General features: G+C 40.8%; 1 protein-coding gene and 1 long non-coding RNA gene across 5 annotated transcripts; both read left to right on the top strand.

The window, feature by feature from the left end:
• The first annotated feature begins 6,441 nt into the window (after positions 1 to 6,441).
• On the top strand, positions 6,442 to 17,833 carry LOC311074203. 4 transcript variants are annotated; one of them, XR_014604256.1, is made up of 5 exons: positions 6,442 to 6,704; positions 13,432 to 13,523; positions 14,210 to 14,306; positions 15,192 to 15,339; positions 17,733 to 17,833. It is a non-coding gene; the product is annotated as an uncharacterized lncRNA (long non-coding RNA). The 4 variants fall into 4 exon arrangements; XR_014604257.1 differs by lacking the exon at positions 6,442 to 6,704 and adding an exon at positions 6,772 to 6,912; XR_014604258.1 differs by lacking the exon at positions 6,442 to 6,704 and adding an exon at positions 12,563 to 12,805.
• Positions 7,242 to 10,294, top strand: LOC311074578 (uncharacterized protein; the record flags this gene model as incomplete). The annotated part of the gene is made up of 2 exons (XM_084101284.1): positions 7,242 to 7,356; positions 8,004 to 10,294. 2 exons carry the CDS (start codon positions 7,242 to 7,244, stop codon positions 9,218 to 9,220), a joined length of 1,332 nt encoding a protein of 443 aa, XP_083957410.1. The 3' UTR covers positions 9,221 to 10,294.
• Positions 17,834 to 19,650: the final 1,817 nt, after the last annotated feature.

Here is a 19,650-nt window from a genome sequence, read left to right as displayed (position 1 = left end):
AACTACTGTGTAATGCGGAAACAGCTATGTAACATTATAGTCATAACACAGAGTTAGCAGCAATGGTAACTCTGCATAATGCAGACTACTGCACAGCTGGTGGAAACAGTTCATGAGTACATTAATAAAACTCACCGAACCCACGACGCTATAGGCAGTGCATAAAACTTGAACCCCTGGCGAACGTGTTCTGAGAAGACAGCCAGCATACCTATATCCCGTAGGCATTAAATCACATGAAAAGCGTCGAATTCAGTGAGAAAGTCTCAGTCCCTAGTACCATCCACCAAGCACACAAACAGCTAGTCAGACTGCTGCCTGGTGGTCCACGTACATCCGCAAAGCCCTTACAAGGCTAACAGCACTCTGAGCATCAGCATCATGTGAGGCTGACAGCTTCAGCAGAAGGCGGGCAAGGATAAATCTGTGCTCTGAACGGTGTAAGCGTCTTCGGAACGCAGTTTGGTATCGGACGGAGAGTGACGCTGCAGTCACTAGGTCCGAGACAATGTAACATCATTCAATAGAATGAGCGTAGGTCTCCAAGTGCTTCGCTGGGGCGAGAACAGGTGGAAAGGTCCTTCTCAAGGAGATCTCTCAGCACTTATTAGTGTGAAGTGTCTTGCTCAAACGAAGGACCCAACAGCGGACACACAAGAAGGTTCCACAGCTTGGGGCTGGGGTGCCAATCGTGCCGATCGCCTGTAGAAGCAGGACCTTACTGAGGGGGATTGTCATGGGGGGGGCCCCATAACTCTCTCAGGTCCGTGAACCGGGGATGATAGGCCAGCAAGGGGGTCACGAGGAAACTGACACTCCCTTGTAGAACATAGTCCGATGTTCTATAGCCGATGTACAGAAGTGCAATTTAACACATAACTGAATGTACATAAACACAGTGCCAGTGGCCGTAGCGACAACAACTGTGAATATACGCAGTTAGATAATAGCCCCATAATAGCATAGCACCTCAGAAGTACACAAACACAGTCGTAGCCGTAGCTAGAACTGTGAGTATACGAGTTAGTACAGAATAGCCAGTTGCAGTGAAGGAAACGGGGCAACATAACAGCGTAGCACCTGTACGTAACAGCATCGGTCGCTGTAGCGCCAACTATACGCAGTAGCTCAGTATAGGCACTGAAGGATACGGGGCAACACCGCAGCATGAACACATCCATGTGCAATAATGCAGCGCAGGTCGCCGTATCGACAGAGACTGTGAATATGCATAGTTCGACTGGGATAGCTAGTTGCACTAGATACAGGGCAACATGACAGCATAACACAAGTGCGTAAGAATAGTGCATCCATGTATGTACATAACGCAGCGTAAGTCACCATAGCTGAGATGCACAGTTAGATCAGGATGGCTAGCTGCACTGAAGGAAACAGGGCAGCATTACAGCCTAACACATCCGTGCACGTACATATATCCAGAAACTGTGAATATGCACGGTTAGATTAAGATAGCTAGTTTTGCACTGAAGGAACAGGGCAACAAAATAGCAAAAACACGTCCTTGTACGTACATAAGTGCAGTGTAGTCGCCGTAGCGACAGAACTGTGAATATGCATAGTTAGATAGGACAGCTGGTTGTTGCACTGAAGGATAGAGGGCAACATAACAGCATAACACATCAGTGTGCACATTTAGAACATCTGTGTGTATAATGCAGCGCTAGTCATCGAAGCGACCGAACTGCATGAACAAGCGCAGTTCAAACACAATGGTCAGTTACGTTGAGGGCAACATAACAGCATAACGCTTCAGTGTGTACACAGATGCAGCGCAAGTCGCCGTGGCGACGACTGTGACTATGCACAGTTAGATAGGATAGCTAGTTGCACTGAAGGATACAGGGCAACGTGATAGCATAGTTACATTGATGCTGTACAAGCACAGCGTCAGAGGCATAGCGACATCGACGTCGTTAATCAGAATAGCCGATTGCACTGAGGATACAGGGCAATATATAACGGCATAAATCATAGACACATATCAATGTACATAACACAGCGTCAGTGGCAGCCCACAACAACTGTGAATACACAGTAATCAAGAGTAGCCAGTTGCACTGAAGGAACAGGGCAATATATAACGGCGTAATTGTAACACATATCAGTGCGTAGTGTGTACACAGCGTCAGTTGCGTCGCACAGCAACTGTGAATACGTAGTAATCAGAATAGCCATATGCACTTTAGGATACAGGGCAATATATCACGGCAAAAATCATAACACATATGAGTGTGTAGTGTGTACGTAAACACCGCGTCAGTCGCATCGCGCAACAACTGAATACGCACTGTGTAATAATCAGAATAGCCATTGCACTGAATGATACAGGGCAATATATAGGCTAATGGCATAAATCATTACACATAGAGTGCGGTGTGTACAACACAGCGTCAGTTGCATCGCGCAACAACTGTGAATACGTAGTAGTCAGAATAGCCATTTGCACTGAAGGATACAGGGCAATATACAACGGCAAAAATCATAACACATATCAGTGTGTAGTGTGTACGTAAACACAGCGTAGTTGCATCGCGCAACAACTGTGAATACGTACTGAGTAGTAATCAGAATAGCCATTGCACTGAATGATACAGGGCAATATATAGGCTAATGGCATAAATCATTACACATAGAGTGCGGTGTGTACAACACAGCGTCAGTTGCATCGCGCAACAACTGTGAATACGTAGTAGTCAGAATAGCCATTTGCACTGAAGGATACAGGGCAATATACAACGGCAAAAATCATAACACATATCAGTGTGTAGTGTGTACGTAAACACAGCGTAGTTGCATCGCGCAACAACTGTGAATACGTACTGAGTAGTAATCAGAATAGCCATTGCACTGAATGATACAGGGCAATATATAATGGCATAATCATTACACGTAACAGAGTGCGGTGTGTACATAACACAGCGTCAGTTGCATCACGCAACAACTGTGAATACGTACTGTGTAGTAATCAGAATAGCCATTGCACTGAAGGATACAGGGCAATATACGGCAAATTCATAACACATATCAGTGTGTAATGTGTACGTAAATACAGCGTCAGTTGTATCGCGCCACAACTGAATACGTGGTATTACGTGCTGTGTAGCAATCAGAATAGCCATTTGCGCTGAAAAATACAGGGCAATATATAGTGGCATAAATCCTAACACAACAGTGTGACGCGTGTACGTAACACAGAGTCAGTTGCATCACACAACAACTGTGTCTTCGTAGTAATCAGAATAGCCAATTGCACTGAAGGATACAGGGCAATATCGCGGCATAAGCATAACACACACATATCAGTGTACATAAACACAGCGTCAGTGGCAGCACAACAACTGTGAATGTTGTAATCAGAATAGCCATTTGCACTGAAGGATACAGGGCAAAATATAACGGCACAAATCATAGCACATATAGTGTGCAGTGAGTACATAAACACAGCGTCAGTGGCGTAGCGACAACAACTGTGAATACGTAGTTGAATGGCCAGTTGCACTGAAGGATACAGGGCAATATAACGGCACAAATCATAGCACATAACAGTGAGCAGTGTGAACATAAACACAGCGTCAGTGGCGTAGCAACAACGACTGTGAATATGTAGTTAAATCAGCATGGCCAGTTGCACTGAAGGATACAGGGCAACATCAGCTGTAAGCACATCAAAATGTAATGTTACGTAGGCCCAGCGTCAACAGCATAAGCGGTAACGACTGCGCAACAACACTCACCGGATTGCGGCTGTGCACTTCCATTGTCAGAGCGAGGCGGCTAGAGACCTCTCTGCTAGAGATCTATAGCATCTGTACTTTTTTTTTTTTTTTTTTCCCTTTTAGACACGGAGCCATGGCCTTTGCCTCGTCTCTCTAGACGCGCGTCTTGCGCACGACTACCAAGGGACGCCGTGGAAGACGGAGTCTTCTTGAAGTAGCCTGGCTGAGATACCGGGCTGAAGTATTCCTATCAACAGGGGCTATCGCGTCGAGTCCTTCTAGCGAGCCCGCGAAGAGGACCGGAGTGGCGACGGGCAGCGTACTCGTCCTAGGGCGGGAGAGGGCCCACCAGCGGCCTGCTGGCGGCAGTGGGCCTCATCCCCGCGGATGCCCGGGTTTATTCCCCTGAGGGCGCGCACTGTCCGGCACATGCCCGTCGTCCGTGAGTGCGGCCTCGGTTGAACTTGTTAGGGTAGAGCGAGTCGATAGGACCCGCACATATCTGGCATGTAAGTTAGCAGCCATCGGATGCGGGGAGGAAACATGGTGAGTAACCTCTATTGCAACTTCCACGATGACTTCAGATAAGACTTCTAGCGTGAAGAAAGAGATTCTGACGTAATTGTCGCGCCCATGCTATTTATACTGCCCACGGACCGGTCAGCATTTGCATGTTTCGCGTCAATTGGCCAGCTGTCTCCAGCTGGCGTTAGCCTATAAGATTTCAGTGAAAATGAGGAGGAAGGGAGTTCCCATATACGTCTTTGACGTAATGTTGAAGTGACCGCCTTGAAAGGGAACCCCTTTTAACCAGCGCATGAACGCGCAATTATCTCAGATAACTCAATCCAGCGATACTAATCATATCCGATAAGTGTGTTCGAAGAACCGAGTTAGCCAGATCATGATTTGCACGATGATATCATCTTGGATGTGTCATTTGATCTCGGATGTAATAAGCAACGTACGAAGAACGGGCCCCAGGACAGTTGTTCGGCTACCGGACAATGTGGTTAGTAACGTACTTCTGCAGAAGTTGCGTGTTAAACGTGATGACATATGCGGCTGCTGCAAGAACTCAACCCACCAGGGACAGAACAAGGACACGTCGTAGATTCGTTAGGCCGCCTACTAACTTGGGCGTACCTATCACTCCATGGGATCGAACTTTGCTCCATGGCACGTTGATGGCAGAGCCATAGAGAGAAAGAGTTGCGACACTCCCATAGACCTCCGTTGTAAACAATGGCGGCGCTTTTAACCGCCTACTTCCGGGATTAGAAGATCGGAATAGTTCCAAACACTGTCATTTTGGCGTTGGACACCATTCACTTACATTGCAGCGCGTCGAGTTGTTCCAGAGTTAAGTTGCTGAAATATCGATCTCTTTTGAATTGTCAACTGTCTATATTGTATCAGAGGCCCTTTGCGATGCTTATACTGGTCTTCATTTGTACATGCACAGCGTAATTATTTATATTTTATGTTGGATGTTTCAACCAATTTTCAAGCACTGCGCTAGCTAGTTAGCTATCACTGTGACAGTAAGAGTTCGGTAATGAATCGCTACCACCTTTATAGCAACTTTTATTTAATTTAATTTTTTGGGATATACTAACTTTTCATTATGTTTTATTGTCTTGAGTGAAGCGGCTTGTGAGAACAATGCTGGACCTCTAGGATTGTTATGGGATCACCAGTCCTGTCTGTTTCATGGATCACCTGCCCCTGGTTTTTGTTTTTCTTGTTCACACACAAGCACACATTTTTGTTGTCTGTCATTGTTTAATAAAAAATATTTAAGCGAACTCTGAACGGACGGCCACGGCAGACCTCTTTGCGTGATCACGAAGGTGTAATGGCTGAATCAAAATGTATAAGCAAAATCACGGGAATCAATAGCCTAATACAGCCCAGTTGTGCTAAAATAAATATCATGAGACGTCCATCATCAGATGAATGATATGGAAAAGTTAAGTTAGAGCCGCTAAAGCCAGTGCTACTACCCATGCGAACATGAACACTATGCTTTTCCCTCCAAAAATATAGCCTAAAACTTATCTCCAAATGCAAAACTGACATTAACAAAATGCAATAATGCAATAACAGCTGAAAAAGTACTTGGGTGTGTGTTTTATTTTATATTTACCGTTCAATAATGCAATCGCTGCTGTCTGTCCCATAGAAGAACATGACAGCCAGCGTGTGTTTTGGAACTATTGCGGCTTACATGAACCACGTGACAGCCATAGCGGCGACATCAAAGAGTGTCGCAACTCTTTCTCTCTATGGCTCTGGTTGATGGGTACGATTTGTTTCTACCGGTACTTCCAGACAGTATCGCTTGATTCCGGTTCTGGCTTGATTGACAGGTATCTCATCCATTCAGCGATAAGTACGTCATTCTCAAAATATACCTACCTTTTCCGTTTTTTCTGAATTGTTGTTGTGTTTTCTGAAATGTCGTTTTGTTTTTTTCTGAATTGTTATTTTGTTTTCTGAATTGTCGTTGTGTTTTCTGAATTGTTATTGTGCTTTCTGAATTGTTATTTTGTTTTCTAAATTGTCGTTGTGTTTTCTGAATTGTTATTTTGTTTTTGTAATTGTGATTTGTTTTGCACCTCTCGGCCACCGTACTTTACGGAGCCTACAGACGCAAACCAGCAGTAAGGCAGACATGAGCAATCGAGCGTCAGAGCAGATAGCACACGTACGTCGGGCCGACGTTGGCCCAACATCGAGCGTCGGCCTTCCTCCCTATAACATCGCAAAGGCGTCGGCCTGGTGTAGACAGATCTCTTGTCAGTCAGTGCTCTATTTCCCAGCTCCGTTACGTCGGCTTTAGGTCGGCCCACTATACGGGAGGCCGATGTCGCGTTGTGCGCATGAACTTTCAAGTCCCTTTCAAACACTGGAGCGGCCGCGGCGCAGAGTTGCCATGGAAACGCCGCGGGACCACTGCGACTGGTAAGCAGGAAATCTCCCTCTCTCTCGCTGTTGTTTTCACTGCTTTCAGGTGATATTAATCTCCAATATCACACGGATAATACACACAACTGTTCTTGACACTTCTCTTACTTGTAATTGATACGCTTATGTTGAATAATTACTTTTATAGACATGGTTTTGTGTCTTCGGAAAAAGTCCGTTAGCATCTCAACCGTTTTCAGAAGAGGTAAGTTAGCAGCTACGTTAAGTTAAGCTAAGTTAAGCTAAGTTAATGTTAACTCGGTTGAGCTTTTGTTTATGAAAGTTTGGGCTTTTAATCGCCTATTATGTGTATAGACGGTTTCATCGGACGCACGCGCGTTGCCAGGGTTACGCGTTGGCCCGAAGTTAACTTCCGGTCTGTGTTTGTTTATCTGTTGTTTATTGGTAATAATTATGGCGCCGACTACAAACGCAATTAAAATTAAGGTGATGAGTAGACTGAAGTTGGGCTCAGGTTGTTGTGCTGTGGGATGCAACCTGACCTCTGGAACAAATACCTTATCAAAAATAAAAATGTTTCGGTTTCCTAAAAACGAAGGGAGACGGCGAGCATGGATCACCGCTGTGCGAAGAGAGGCTTGGCAGCCAGGCAAGAATTCAAGGATCTGTAGCACTCACTTCGTTACAGGTAAGAAACTCATGATAAGCAACAGATAATAGCTAGCTGACCAGTAACAAGCCTGCAATAGTTAACGTTATGTGTTTAACTAAACTGATCACACGTAACTTAGCTGTAACATTGTATACATTAATTTTACACAGTAACGTTAGCTCAATGTTGTAGTTGATACGCTTTAGCTATGATTTAAACTAGCGTTATGATACCTGATATATATCAAACATAAAAGCCACAATGTTTTTCCATCAACGCTTTACAAATAACCTACATTATTTAACTAACAGTCACCTTTGGCATGTTCCCTGGGGACATAAATACAATAATGCATAAGCTCTTCTAATGAAGCTTTAAATGAAGTAGGCCTACTAAAAATGGACTTTTACTACATTTTCACTGACGAATTTACTACCTTTATCACTGATATATTTAATCTGTAAAGCTGCTTTAAAACAATGTGCATTGTGAAATAAATTTGACTTTGATCTAATTTCATTGTACTAGTAGGCTACTAATATTTTTTTTAATCAATAAGTTTTAATCAATATCATAGAAATGCACATGAAACCAGAAAAGTTATGGATTATGCAAAGCATGTCTGTATGATGCTTAGCAAGGTGCAATACTGTCAAAACAAACTGTTTCTGTCTTTATTTTAGGTGCACCATCAGTGGACCCATGCCATCCAGATTATGTTCCATCAGTTTTTGCTCATAAAAACACCATTGATGGTTCACAGAAGTTGGAGCGATACCAGAGGAGACAGAGGAGACCATCTGTGGTTGAGTCTATGGATTCACCTTCCTTAGAGGTCACCCATGCTGACCCTGAAGAAGGATGCACTGCTGTGGGTACAGATCTGTCAATGGCAGACATTGACCAGCTACAAAATGAAAACATTGAATTAAAAAGAAAAATGGCTTTACTGGAGAAGAAACTGGAATCTCAAGAAAAACGACTACAAGATCATATGTTTGGCAGTCCGTCTGATTTTATTTTAAATGATGACAAGCACACTCATTTTTACACTGGTCTACCATCTGCTTCTGTGTTCTTCACCCTCCTCACTTACCTGACAACAACATGGAACGCATCATCAACCATACTTACCCTTCCCGAGCAGTTTCTTGTGGTCCTGATGAAGCTTCGTCTAGGCTTAACTCATCAAGACCTCGCTTTTCGCTTCAGAGTGAGTTGTGGAACTGTCTCAAACATCTTTCATGAATGGCTCGATTTGATGGCTAAAGAGTTACAATGCCTTGTCCGGTGGCCATCCAGGAAAGACATCAGAAGAAATCTCCCCACCCTCTTCAAGACTACAGGTTTCCAACAAGTTAGATGTATAATAGACTGTACTGAAGTGTTCATTGAGAGGCCAACTAGTTTGCAAACACGGGCAGTCACATACTCCCACTACAAATCACATAATACTGTGAAGTTCCTTGTTGGTATTAGTCCAACAGGAGCTTTTACATTTTTATCAAAAGTCTGGGGTGGTCGTGCTAGTGACAAGGTTATAACAAAAAATTCAGGCTTAATTGACCTTCTTGAACAAGGAGACCATGTAATGGCTGATCGAGGCTTCAATTTTCCCGAATATTTTGCCACCAAATGTGTTCGTCTTCATGTACCAGCATCTACAAAGGGAAGAAAACAATTGACAGGATTAGAGGTGACACACTCTAGAAAAATGTCCCGAGTGAGAATCCACGTGGAAAGGGCCATAGGAAAACTGAAGACATTCAGAATTCTGCGGAACACCCTGCCAGTCAGTATGGTCAAACGGAGAAATGATAACAGTCTTTGCACAATAGATAAAATATTAATTGTTTGTGCAGCACTTTCAAATCTGGGGAAACCACTTATACCAAAATAAAGCAGGACTTAATCACAACTTAAAGGGATAGTCACCTAAAAACCCTCATGTCGTTCCAAACCTGCAAGACCTTTGTTCATCTTCGGAACACAAATTAAGCTATTTTTAATTACTTAGGCTGTCAATGGAGGGACAGAAAGCTCTCGGATTTCATAAAAAATATCTTAATTTGTGTTCTGAAGATGAACGAAGGTCTTACAGGTTTGGAACGAAATGAGGGAGAGAAATGAATGACAGAATTTTCATTTTTGTGTGAACAAACTCTTTAATTTTATACTTTTACCTACGGGATTACTTTTTTTCTTAAATTAAATATATTAAAATACCAAACACATGCATTATGATATTTGTAGTGCTGAACTTGTATCACAATGTTACAAATGGATTGTAATTATAAAATGAAATGATATACTCAGTAATGAACACCAACAAATATTGATTAACTGATTTATTGACTGATGAATAAAGTACTATATACTACGATTTCTGTTTTTAATGTATTTATGTATTTGATGTAAAAAGTGAAAAAACTTGGTGCTCAAAAAGGCAGGAACAACCTATGCTTTAAGAAAAAAACTTTGTAAAACTGATTTCAGATTAGCACTATTACGATGGTTTTGAGACAATTTTCATGTAGCTATCACTCAACTGCAGTCTTCCCTCTACAAATTCATCCACAACTTTTGGCAGCATGTGTTTAAAGTAAAAGCTACGTAGCCTTTGCATATATGTGGAGACAAAACCATTGTCATAAGGCACATCAAGTTCCAGGTGCTGTACTGGGGTCCAAATAACAAGACAGGATGTTTTCAGCCCGAGACAGTGCATCCCTAACTGTATCTGCCTGTAGTAACCTCTGGGGCCTTTTGGGTTCACAATGTACTGCCCACCCTCCACTCTGATGTCTTGGTTTGTGCCAGTGAGTGCATCATTAAGGGATGTGCAAGCACTGAGTGTGATAGGGCATTTTATTTCTAGCAGCTTGTCATCAATGATACCATCAGGGCTTGCTGCCAGCCATGGGTCTCCTGCACACACCACCAACCCTTTGTCCATCACTATGCAGCCCCTCTCCCTAATCTGATCCTTAGCAAGACCCTCGCTTTCCTTACCATACCTTGTGGCCATATTCCTCTGGAACTTTGGGTAGAGGTGTTCAGTGATAAACTTAGCCGGGTCAGTTGTCTCACGCTGAGGCACCTTTGCTGGCTGTGCTTGCTGTTATGCGTAACTTGCGCGCATCATGCCAGAGTGGTTCTATGCTCTGTTTTCTAGTGTTTCTCTCTAGTTCCACCACTTGATCTGGGTTCAGTTTAATGAAGGCCTCATAAAATGTTGTGCACTTTGGACAGCTCAGAGCACTACCATGCTCACTGTGGGGCTGAGCTAAGCTGCTGAACACGTTGAGTTCCTCTCCCTGAGCATCCTGTTCTCCCTGACTGCTGATGAAATCCTGACTACCTGACTCAGAGGCTGTGTCTGTCTCACTGCTGTCACACATGACGGAAAAGAGAGCACAGCCTGGCACAACTTCCTAAAATAAATGGTGAAAAGATCTTACCTTCACTGCTATATATATATATCAGTGTTTCCCCTACCATTATATAAGGGGGGCGCCCCGCCCTCCTAACGGCTCCCCCCGCCCCCCTTGAAGTCAAGTAAATTTGATTTGATTTTCTTTATAGCGCCAGATTACAATTTGTTATTTTATTTTAAAAAAAACTAAATAGCCCTCAAGTAATATGTTATTTATCTTATTTCCACGATGGCATGTCTTTTCTGTCTGTGTTTGCGCGTTTACAATTATCCCAATGAGTGCGCAAGCGCGCACACTCACACACAAACAAACACTTGCGTCAAATACAGATGAGCACTGGCGGACAGAGAGCGCGCGGCGGGAAATATGTCGCTGAACTGATGATGGCAACACTCGCTCTCCTGCTCCAAGTCTACGCCCGTTTCACACATATTTCGTTTGCAGTGCGTGTGCGGTGAGTATTTTTTTCCGTACCCATGTTTACAGAGCTTTCACACTGCACGCGGATGCAGTCCGTCGATGATCGACCCGTTCCAGTTGCGGTGCGTATACAGCAGTGCAGCGATCGTTTCCGCACCGAGTCTACTTTTGCCGTTTATATACTGTCTATGATTTTTGCTGTGCTGAAAACGCTGAATTAAAGTGACAGCGCATGTTTCGTGGTCAAAATGAACACAGATTGACCTGAAAATGTAGTAATTTCACCATAAGTGCGATTAATTAAATAAAATGTAGTAATCTCACCATAAATTTATTTAATTAAATACTACTTTTTTCACTTTAAGACCGGGGTAAAGCAAGGAAAACTACAATTTACCTCAACAAGGCGACATAATGACATTCGTGGAGGTGGAAAAACAAGTTCTTTGTGACATGCAAGATTTATTGTATTAAAATTTAAATGCAAAAGATTTTAATATAAATACATGGTTAAATATTTTACCACTTGCTTGAGCAACTTAATATATAATTATATAGAAGTAATGCATTGAATAATACATTGTTTAAATTGTTTAAACGTGAACGCGCGTTCACAGCAGTGCTGTGTCTGACAGGATTATTCTCTCCAATAAATGCATCATAGAAATAAAAACTTCTCACACAAAAAAAGCACATTTAAAATTTGTCATATAAATGTATTAACTAACATTAACGAACAATGAATGAGCAATATATTTGTTAGTATTTATAAATCTTTTTTTAGTTGTTAGTTAAAAAATAAAACTATTTAAGCTCTGGTCCATTAATATTAACAAATACTTCTATAAATTTAACAAAGGTTATTTGCAAAAGTAAATTTTAAAAATATTTAAATATGTTTTTTTTTTTTTTTTAAAGAGATATCTTATGTTAACATTTTTTTTTTTTTACATTTGTGTTTTATGTTAACTTTTACAAAGCATTACCCTCCCAGACAACCAATTAATGTGACACATAGATAGATAGATAGATAGATAGATAGATAGATAGATAGATAGTGTCTGTGTCAATTTTCCCTAACCACTGAGCTACTGGTTGTGGATCAGCCTGAAAGGATATTTGAAATGTACATTATACATAAATATACATGATAATAAAAATAATTATTAAGGAAAATTGGCATATGTAGTGTTGTACAAAATACCACCAATTGTACACTGATATTTGAAAAGACTAGGATATAATTATTAAATATAATAATTGTTAAAATGCTCCCCTTTTTAGTCACCCGTGACCAAACACTTGGTTTTGAAGTGACAGATGGGCCACTCTGGAGTCCATCCTGAACACACTGCTCCGCAGCAACCAAAATCGTACCCACATGGCTACACACCTCTCCATTGCTGCATAGATCCAGATAGACATTTTACCAATGGGATAAATGCAAGTATTGAAAAAGTGTATCTAAATGCTATTGTAAAATGTAACGTTAGCTAGCCAGCCATACTTACCCTGCCATGCAGGTGCAATGCCCACTCTGGATTTCGCCGGACTTCTTCGCAATGATCCAGGCGGAGTAACACTTTGAAAGCGTCTGACCCGCCTCGATTTCCCCGTAAACGACACAGGTATTTCCATCCGTGTGTATTAGAATTTTTTTAACTTTTCCGGAATGAAAATAGTTATAGGCATCCAAGCTGCGATATGCCTTGAACGCCTCCCTTGTGTACACACATTCCTTCTCGACTAAGTACTCAAAGATATTTACCTGACTGACCTCCGGTAAATCAGACAGGTCTGTAGAAAAAAATGTTTGCCTCGAAAATTTGTTGAACGGGTCTGGTAGTGTAACGTTGTCACATTTAAGTTTGGCCAAGTAACGGCTCTTTTCTTCTATTGGTAGTCCCAAATAATACTGACTAGACATACTTGCTAGCTAATGTAATTTGCTTGTTTCTATACAGGCTTCTACAGATGAACTCTGTTGTTTGTTATTGATTCTACCGGAAGTTAAGTTTGGGCCACAAAAGCGCGCATGCGCAGTAACGTTTGTTTATGTTGTTGCCGTTGAAACCGTCTATATGAGAGGTTTTTGTAAAGGTTTTACCTGGAAGTGAGCTAATTTATTTTACACAAACGTAAACATAAACGTATAGGCCTAATCGGTGACGTCACTTACATGGAGTGAGGAAATTGGTTGAAACTAGCTCAATGGTAAACAAATATTGATAAAAAAAATGTTCTGTGATTTCAGCAGCAACAAAATAACCCATAACAGAGGGAATTAAAGCTCCACGACTTCAACATTTCTGAAGAAAGCTGCTGCCGGAGAAGTAGGAAATACAGGTAGGAAATCCAAAACTAAAGAATTAATTATTGATTTTAGGAAACAGAGCCCCCCCCTTTTCCCCTCACTATCATTGATGGCCAACCTATTGAGATACAAGAATACAAGTACCTTGGCACAATAATTGATAGTAAGCTATGTTTTGAATCACACACTGATGCTGTTTGTGCCAAAGCCCAGCAGCAAATGCATTTTTACCGTAGACAGGAATTTTAACATTGACCCCACTTTGATGAGAATGTTTTATTCTTGTTTTATTGAGTCTGTTTTAACCTTCTGTTTTATCTGCTGGTTTGGTTCCTTGTCTACAAAAAACCAAAAAATCGATTAGAGAGTATTGTTAGGACGTGTAGCAAGATTGCAGGCAATCTTTCCCCCTCTCTCACACATTTACTCCAACAGAGTGGCAAAGAGGGCAGCTGACCCTAGTCATCCTTTGTCCTGCCAGTTCAAGCTACTTCCCTCAGGCCATAGGTACTCCATGCCCAGATGCAGGTCAAATAGATTCAGAAACTCATCTCAGAAAAGCATTTCACTTCTGCTGTAGCTTATATATAATATAGCTTAATATAATATAATATAATATATAATAATATAGCTTAGCTATAGCTTCTTACTTGTAATAAACCTGGCATTATATAATAATATTGTTGGCTCTGTGACAAATGGTTTGTTGTGTTTCTAGATCCTTCAATGTTGATGCCCTGGCCTCCACCGTAGCAGAGTTGGGCGGATCATCATCTCGGATCATCATCTCTAAGGCGCTATGAACCATATGATTAGTAAGTAAAACTTCAAACATACACTAATGTCAAACATACACTAGTTGTGTTGGTAAAAAAATTATGTTTTGAAAGAAGTCTCTTATGTTCACCAAGACAGCATTCAAAACAATAATATTGTGAAATAATATAACAAATTTTAAATAACTGTTTTCTATGTGAATATATTGTAAAATGTAATTAATTCCTGTGATCAAAACTGAATTTTCAGCATCACAGCTTCATATGATCCTTCAGAAATCATTCTAATATGATGATTTGACGCTCAAGAAACATTTATGATTATTACCAGCTTTCATTTTCTCAAAGGCGTAGCAGGATACCCAGGGCTTGGTTTACAACTATCACAATTTCTAGCCACTGGGGGACCATAGGCAGGCTAGGGGAACTCATATTAATGTTAAAAAACCTCATAAAGTGGTTTTCTACCAGTTTTCTATGTGAGGAAAACGCTTAACTGTACATAGTAGTCTATTTTTAATTATTATGGTTTTACAGAATTATCATTTATTTATTTTAATATCACTGTCTATGCTTTAAGTCACGTTCTGCGAGTGCAAATCTCTAAATTCAACTTTGGACTTGTATTTTACAGGGGACAAGTTCTCAAATTCACATCTTTATGCTCTCGAGTTTTGCTACTTTTTTACTTTCATAAATAACCTTCCTGATAATGTTCGGGGCTCAGACACACTCTCCCAATTTAAATCTAGACTAAAGACACAACTCTTTAGCCAAGCATTCAATTAACACATCTCATAATCTTGTTTTACAGTTAATATGTGATGAAATAGTAAAAAGTGCACATGATCATCTTTTGCCTGAAATAATATGAACTGCAGCTATGCTAATCTTTCTCCTGTTGCTTCCCTGTTTCTATCTCAGGATGCTCAGCAAGTTCACTAGAGATTACAGCGAGATCCAGTGTGGATCCAGCCTCACTTGTGAAGACTTCAGATGACACCAACACTCACGAAGACTTCAGATGATGGCAACTATAGATGGACACAAAACTGCCAGATATTAAGATGGGGTAAGCGATATTTCAAAAACGCTGTTGGACATAGTTGATATTTGGAATGAACCCAAACAAACACACCCCTCTCTTCAATGCTCCACCTCCAAAACTCACCAGATTGCCCAGCATCCGCATCACATTATTGGTGTAAATAACTAATTTATGTTATTGCATGACCTGCTCAATAAAAGCGCAACACTAAGAACGTTTCAGGAAACACGTTATTAATTATGATAATGGCTGGATTTCCCGAAACCCTCATAACGCTACGTCGTTCCTAAGTTATACCTTAAGCTGTACCTTATCGTTAATACGTGTTTCCCGAAACGTTCTTAGTTAATTGTACCTTCTGTAAGTCATACGTTCGGATATTTCCCCACCAGGTAGTCAAAGTGTGACAACACCGGTAATACCATAATAGAAGTGACGCGCATGCGATGCAGCGTGCTCGTTTTTCCACAGCGAGATGAAAACATCTCAACTTTTCAGAATGCCACAAGCGCACCGCAGGTCATGTGACAAAAACTAACCGATCAGCTTTGGCCTTTCCGTAACAACATGGAAAACTCGGCTGAACAGCTGATCATAGCTGTACAGGGCGAGTTTTTATTTCCCATCTCCATAAATATATCTAGTAGTATATTTAGTAGTAGTAGTAAGCTAATGCAAGGGCTAGAAATCAATTAATCCTTTGCTGATACTTCCTCGTCATCATGGAGAGCGCAGTTCATGGTTGCATAGCAACGACAGACGCCACGGGAGCGCAAGTGCTTGTAGAAAGGAGAGAGCACTTTCCACACATTTTTAGACGCGATATGTGAACGGCCCCTAATTCAGGATAAACTGAGAATCTATTTGGTTTAAAATCGTTTTTGTTTTGTTTAAAATGGAGATCATGATAACATACATCAGAATAACATGTTCCAGTCTATTAAAAAAAAATATACTGAATTGAATCATTAATTTAAACACTTTTAAAACCAATTAATTCAGTGTCTCATTCATAAACACCTGGGCTGGGTTTCCCGATAACGTTGTCTCTTAGCGTGCTACGAAGACTCTTAAAGGGATAGTTCACTTTGAAATTAAATTTTGGAATGTTTTAGCTTACCTGAAGGGCATCCAAGATGTAGGTGTCTTTTTTTCCGCAGTAGTTTTAATTTTGATATTTTTAGGTCCAACCGTTCTTGTCTGTCAGTCATTTCATGCAGGTTTATGGATCCTTTCTCAAAGAGCATGCACAAAGTCCAAATTAAAACAATTCCCCATCGTCCAAATGAAACAATTCCCCATCGTAAGTACACTTTGATGGCCTAAGACACGAAACGAGCGGTTTGTGTGAGAAAACGAACAGTATTTATATTGTTGTTACCTCTTGAACAAAGCCGCGTCCAACTGATCTGACGGCGCGGGCGGGTATAGATATATACACTGATGTCGCCTTGGCTACGGTTTCGTTCCAATGAACTGCAATAGCGAAGGCGACATCTAGTGTATAGATACCGCTCGTTTCGTGTCTTGGGCCATCAAAGTGTACTTACGATGGGGAATTGTTTCATTTGGACGATGGGGAATTGTTTTAATTTGGACTTTGTGCATGCTCTTTGAGAAAGGATCCATAAACCTGCATGAAATGACTGACAGACAAGAACGGTTGGACCTAAAAATATCAAAATTAAAACTACTGCGGAAAAAAAGACACCTACATCTTGGATGCCCTTCAGGTAAGCTAAAACATACCAAAATTTAATTTCAAAGTGAACTATCCCTTTAAGGTATAACTTAACTAAAGGTATAACATTTATAGGCGTGTTCCCCGAACCATACCTTAGAAAGCTGCTAAAGATATTCCTTCTTACGTGTGACGTTACCCAGTGCTGCCCGTGGCGATGCTGCTGAATCTGCTGATATCGATGGCTCGAGAATCAATTATTCACTCGTGCAGGGGCTGCTTCACTGCGTTATGTGAGAAAGAGGTGTTCTTTATAAAATAAATTAAGAAATGTACGCAGGTTGGGTGAGAAAAAACACTGACATTATGGATTCGGATGGCAATAAAATCACAGACTTACCCCTGTAAATGTTTAAAATACCATACGAACCCATGAGAAACAGTTAGCATCTACTTACAACTTAACTGAAAGTATGCTTTCACTGGCCTTTGAAAGCACTCCGCGGACGGCGCCGTCTTTTAGAACAACTATTCGCTGTATCGCTGCCATAGTTTGAGCAAACTCCCCACCACAATCATTCCCTTTAAATAGACTATTAAACCTATTAAACTATTAAATGGTTTGCCAGCTGATGTACCTTTGATTGTTAGATTTTTAATTATATTATCCAGTGTAATGACAATTCTTAGCTTTAGTCCTAACTGCTTTTTCTCAATATTTTTCACTCTGTTACAGGTTGCCAGGAAGAATCCTTCTCTACATTGTTGCTGAGGAACCCTTTTGATCCCTTTTCTCCTGGAGTTCTTTCTGGTGTCATTAAAATGTCTTAACTTGAATTGTGTCTGTTCATTATACTAGAGACAGTTATTGATATTTTTCAATGTCAGTAGAGCCTACTTTTTTCATATTGGATAGTCAAGTAACTCCAGGGCTGTATATATGTTCATAGACATTGAGGGGGACAAGTCCTACACTGCAGGTCTAGGACATTTGCCATTTGAATACTCTGAGCCGTGATTGTACAGGTCCTTGGGCAGCCACTTCACCACTCCTCATAATGTGTTCAACAATACGTTTCTGAACTTCAGGTGGATTGAGTATTTGTTGAGAGGTAAATAGAGGTGGGCCGATCGATTTAACAGGCGTGTGCTGTGACTGTGACTCATCTACCTGACTTGGCTTAACAGGTGCTGTACCAACGCTCACGCCAGGGAGTGCTTGGAATGGTTGCTCATTTGGGTTTCCATCTACAGCTTCAAGATCAGTGGATGCTGGTTTGAGTTCTTCACTCATTTGAAATAGCATCTGGCTCAACACTGCTTCAAAATTGGTTCCACTCAATTTAGCTATTTCTTTCTATTCATCAAGGTAAGATTTAGTGATGCTACAGCCAAATTGCTGTGTGTAGACACTAGACAATGCATTCACATGATAAGTGATGGCTGGATCACCGGACAGCTGGTGAGTATACGGCAGCTGGGGTTCTAGCAATTCCAAGGCTTGACCGCTGATATATTCAATTATTGTGCTCTGGTAAATCTCTGACTCTTTGTCACTGATAAAAATGGTTCTGGTAAAAGAACCATACCTTTTCAGGATGTCAATTAATTCATCATCACTCTCGCTTTTTGTAAAACCACTAACAATCACAGAGTTTGGAATTTTAATACCCTCTGCCTCAACGATATCCATTCTTGTTTGTTAAGGGTCAAAAGATGCAAAGTTAGATGCAAATCGTTTAATCACAATTGTTAATACTCCGCAACAGCGCCACCTCCTGGCTGTCTCGCCACAGATTGTAGTGGGTATTAACTCGCTTACTAATGGACCAGAAAAATAAAATCAGAAGACTGAACGATTCGGAAAAGGAGGTGGTGGTGATGCTGAGAAACAGGCAGAGACAGAAGGTAAGTTAAACCATAAAAGGTGACTTTACTTTGAGTATTTAGTGATTTTTTTTTTTTTTTCTCTTGAGTATTTTCTTTTTACCTCAATCACAAAACCAAAGAATAACAATAAAAAATAACAGAAAAATACAATAAACTAATCACCAGTAGTATTACATATAACCAACTGAAATCAGTTCTTCAAGTTCAAATGGAATATATCTATTGGAATATTGATCAGTCTTGAACTTAACCAATTGTGCTCGAGATGTTTCAGTCCCATAAAAAAAACAAAAAAAAACAGTCTCTCTTACTTATCTGAGGAGAAATAATAGAACGTAAAATTGTCCTTTCCTCTAAGTTCGTGATCCTTTCAGAGTCGAAGTGAGAGGCTCGCCATCAATTAGGGAAATCCATCTTGAAAGAATGTTCACACAGAAAAAAACCTGCCTGTCCATTCACTTTTATTCTCTCTTTTTTTTTCTTTTTTTTCTTTTTTTTTTTTAATTATTAAAGGTCCCATGACATGCTACTTTTTGTAGGCTTTAAAGAACAAATCCAGTGAAAAATGAACCTGGGCTTAATTAACACATGGTTACCGAGTCGATCGTTCCCTGCGATGCGTTTTCATGAAAATCGAATGTATAGAGTTTTATCTTTAAAAACAGATTAGCTCATAACAGTAGTATATGGGGCACAGAGTAAGTAAAAATAAATCGCTAGTTAATACCACTAACAAGGCTCAAAATAGCCTCACACTAACACGG

This window comes from Abramis brama (genome assembly GCF_963993115.1).
Source record: "Abramis brama genome assembly, chromosome: 23".
NCBI lineage: Eukaryota > Metazoa > Chordata > Actinopteri > Cypriniformes > Leuciscidae > Abramis > Abramis brama.
Note: the sequence above shows the minus strand (reverse complement) of the source record. Positions and strands in the feature narration are given on the sequence as shown.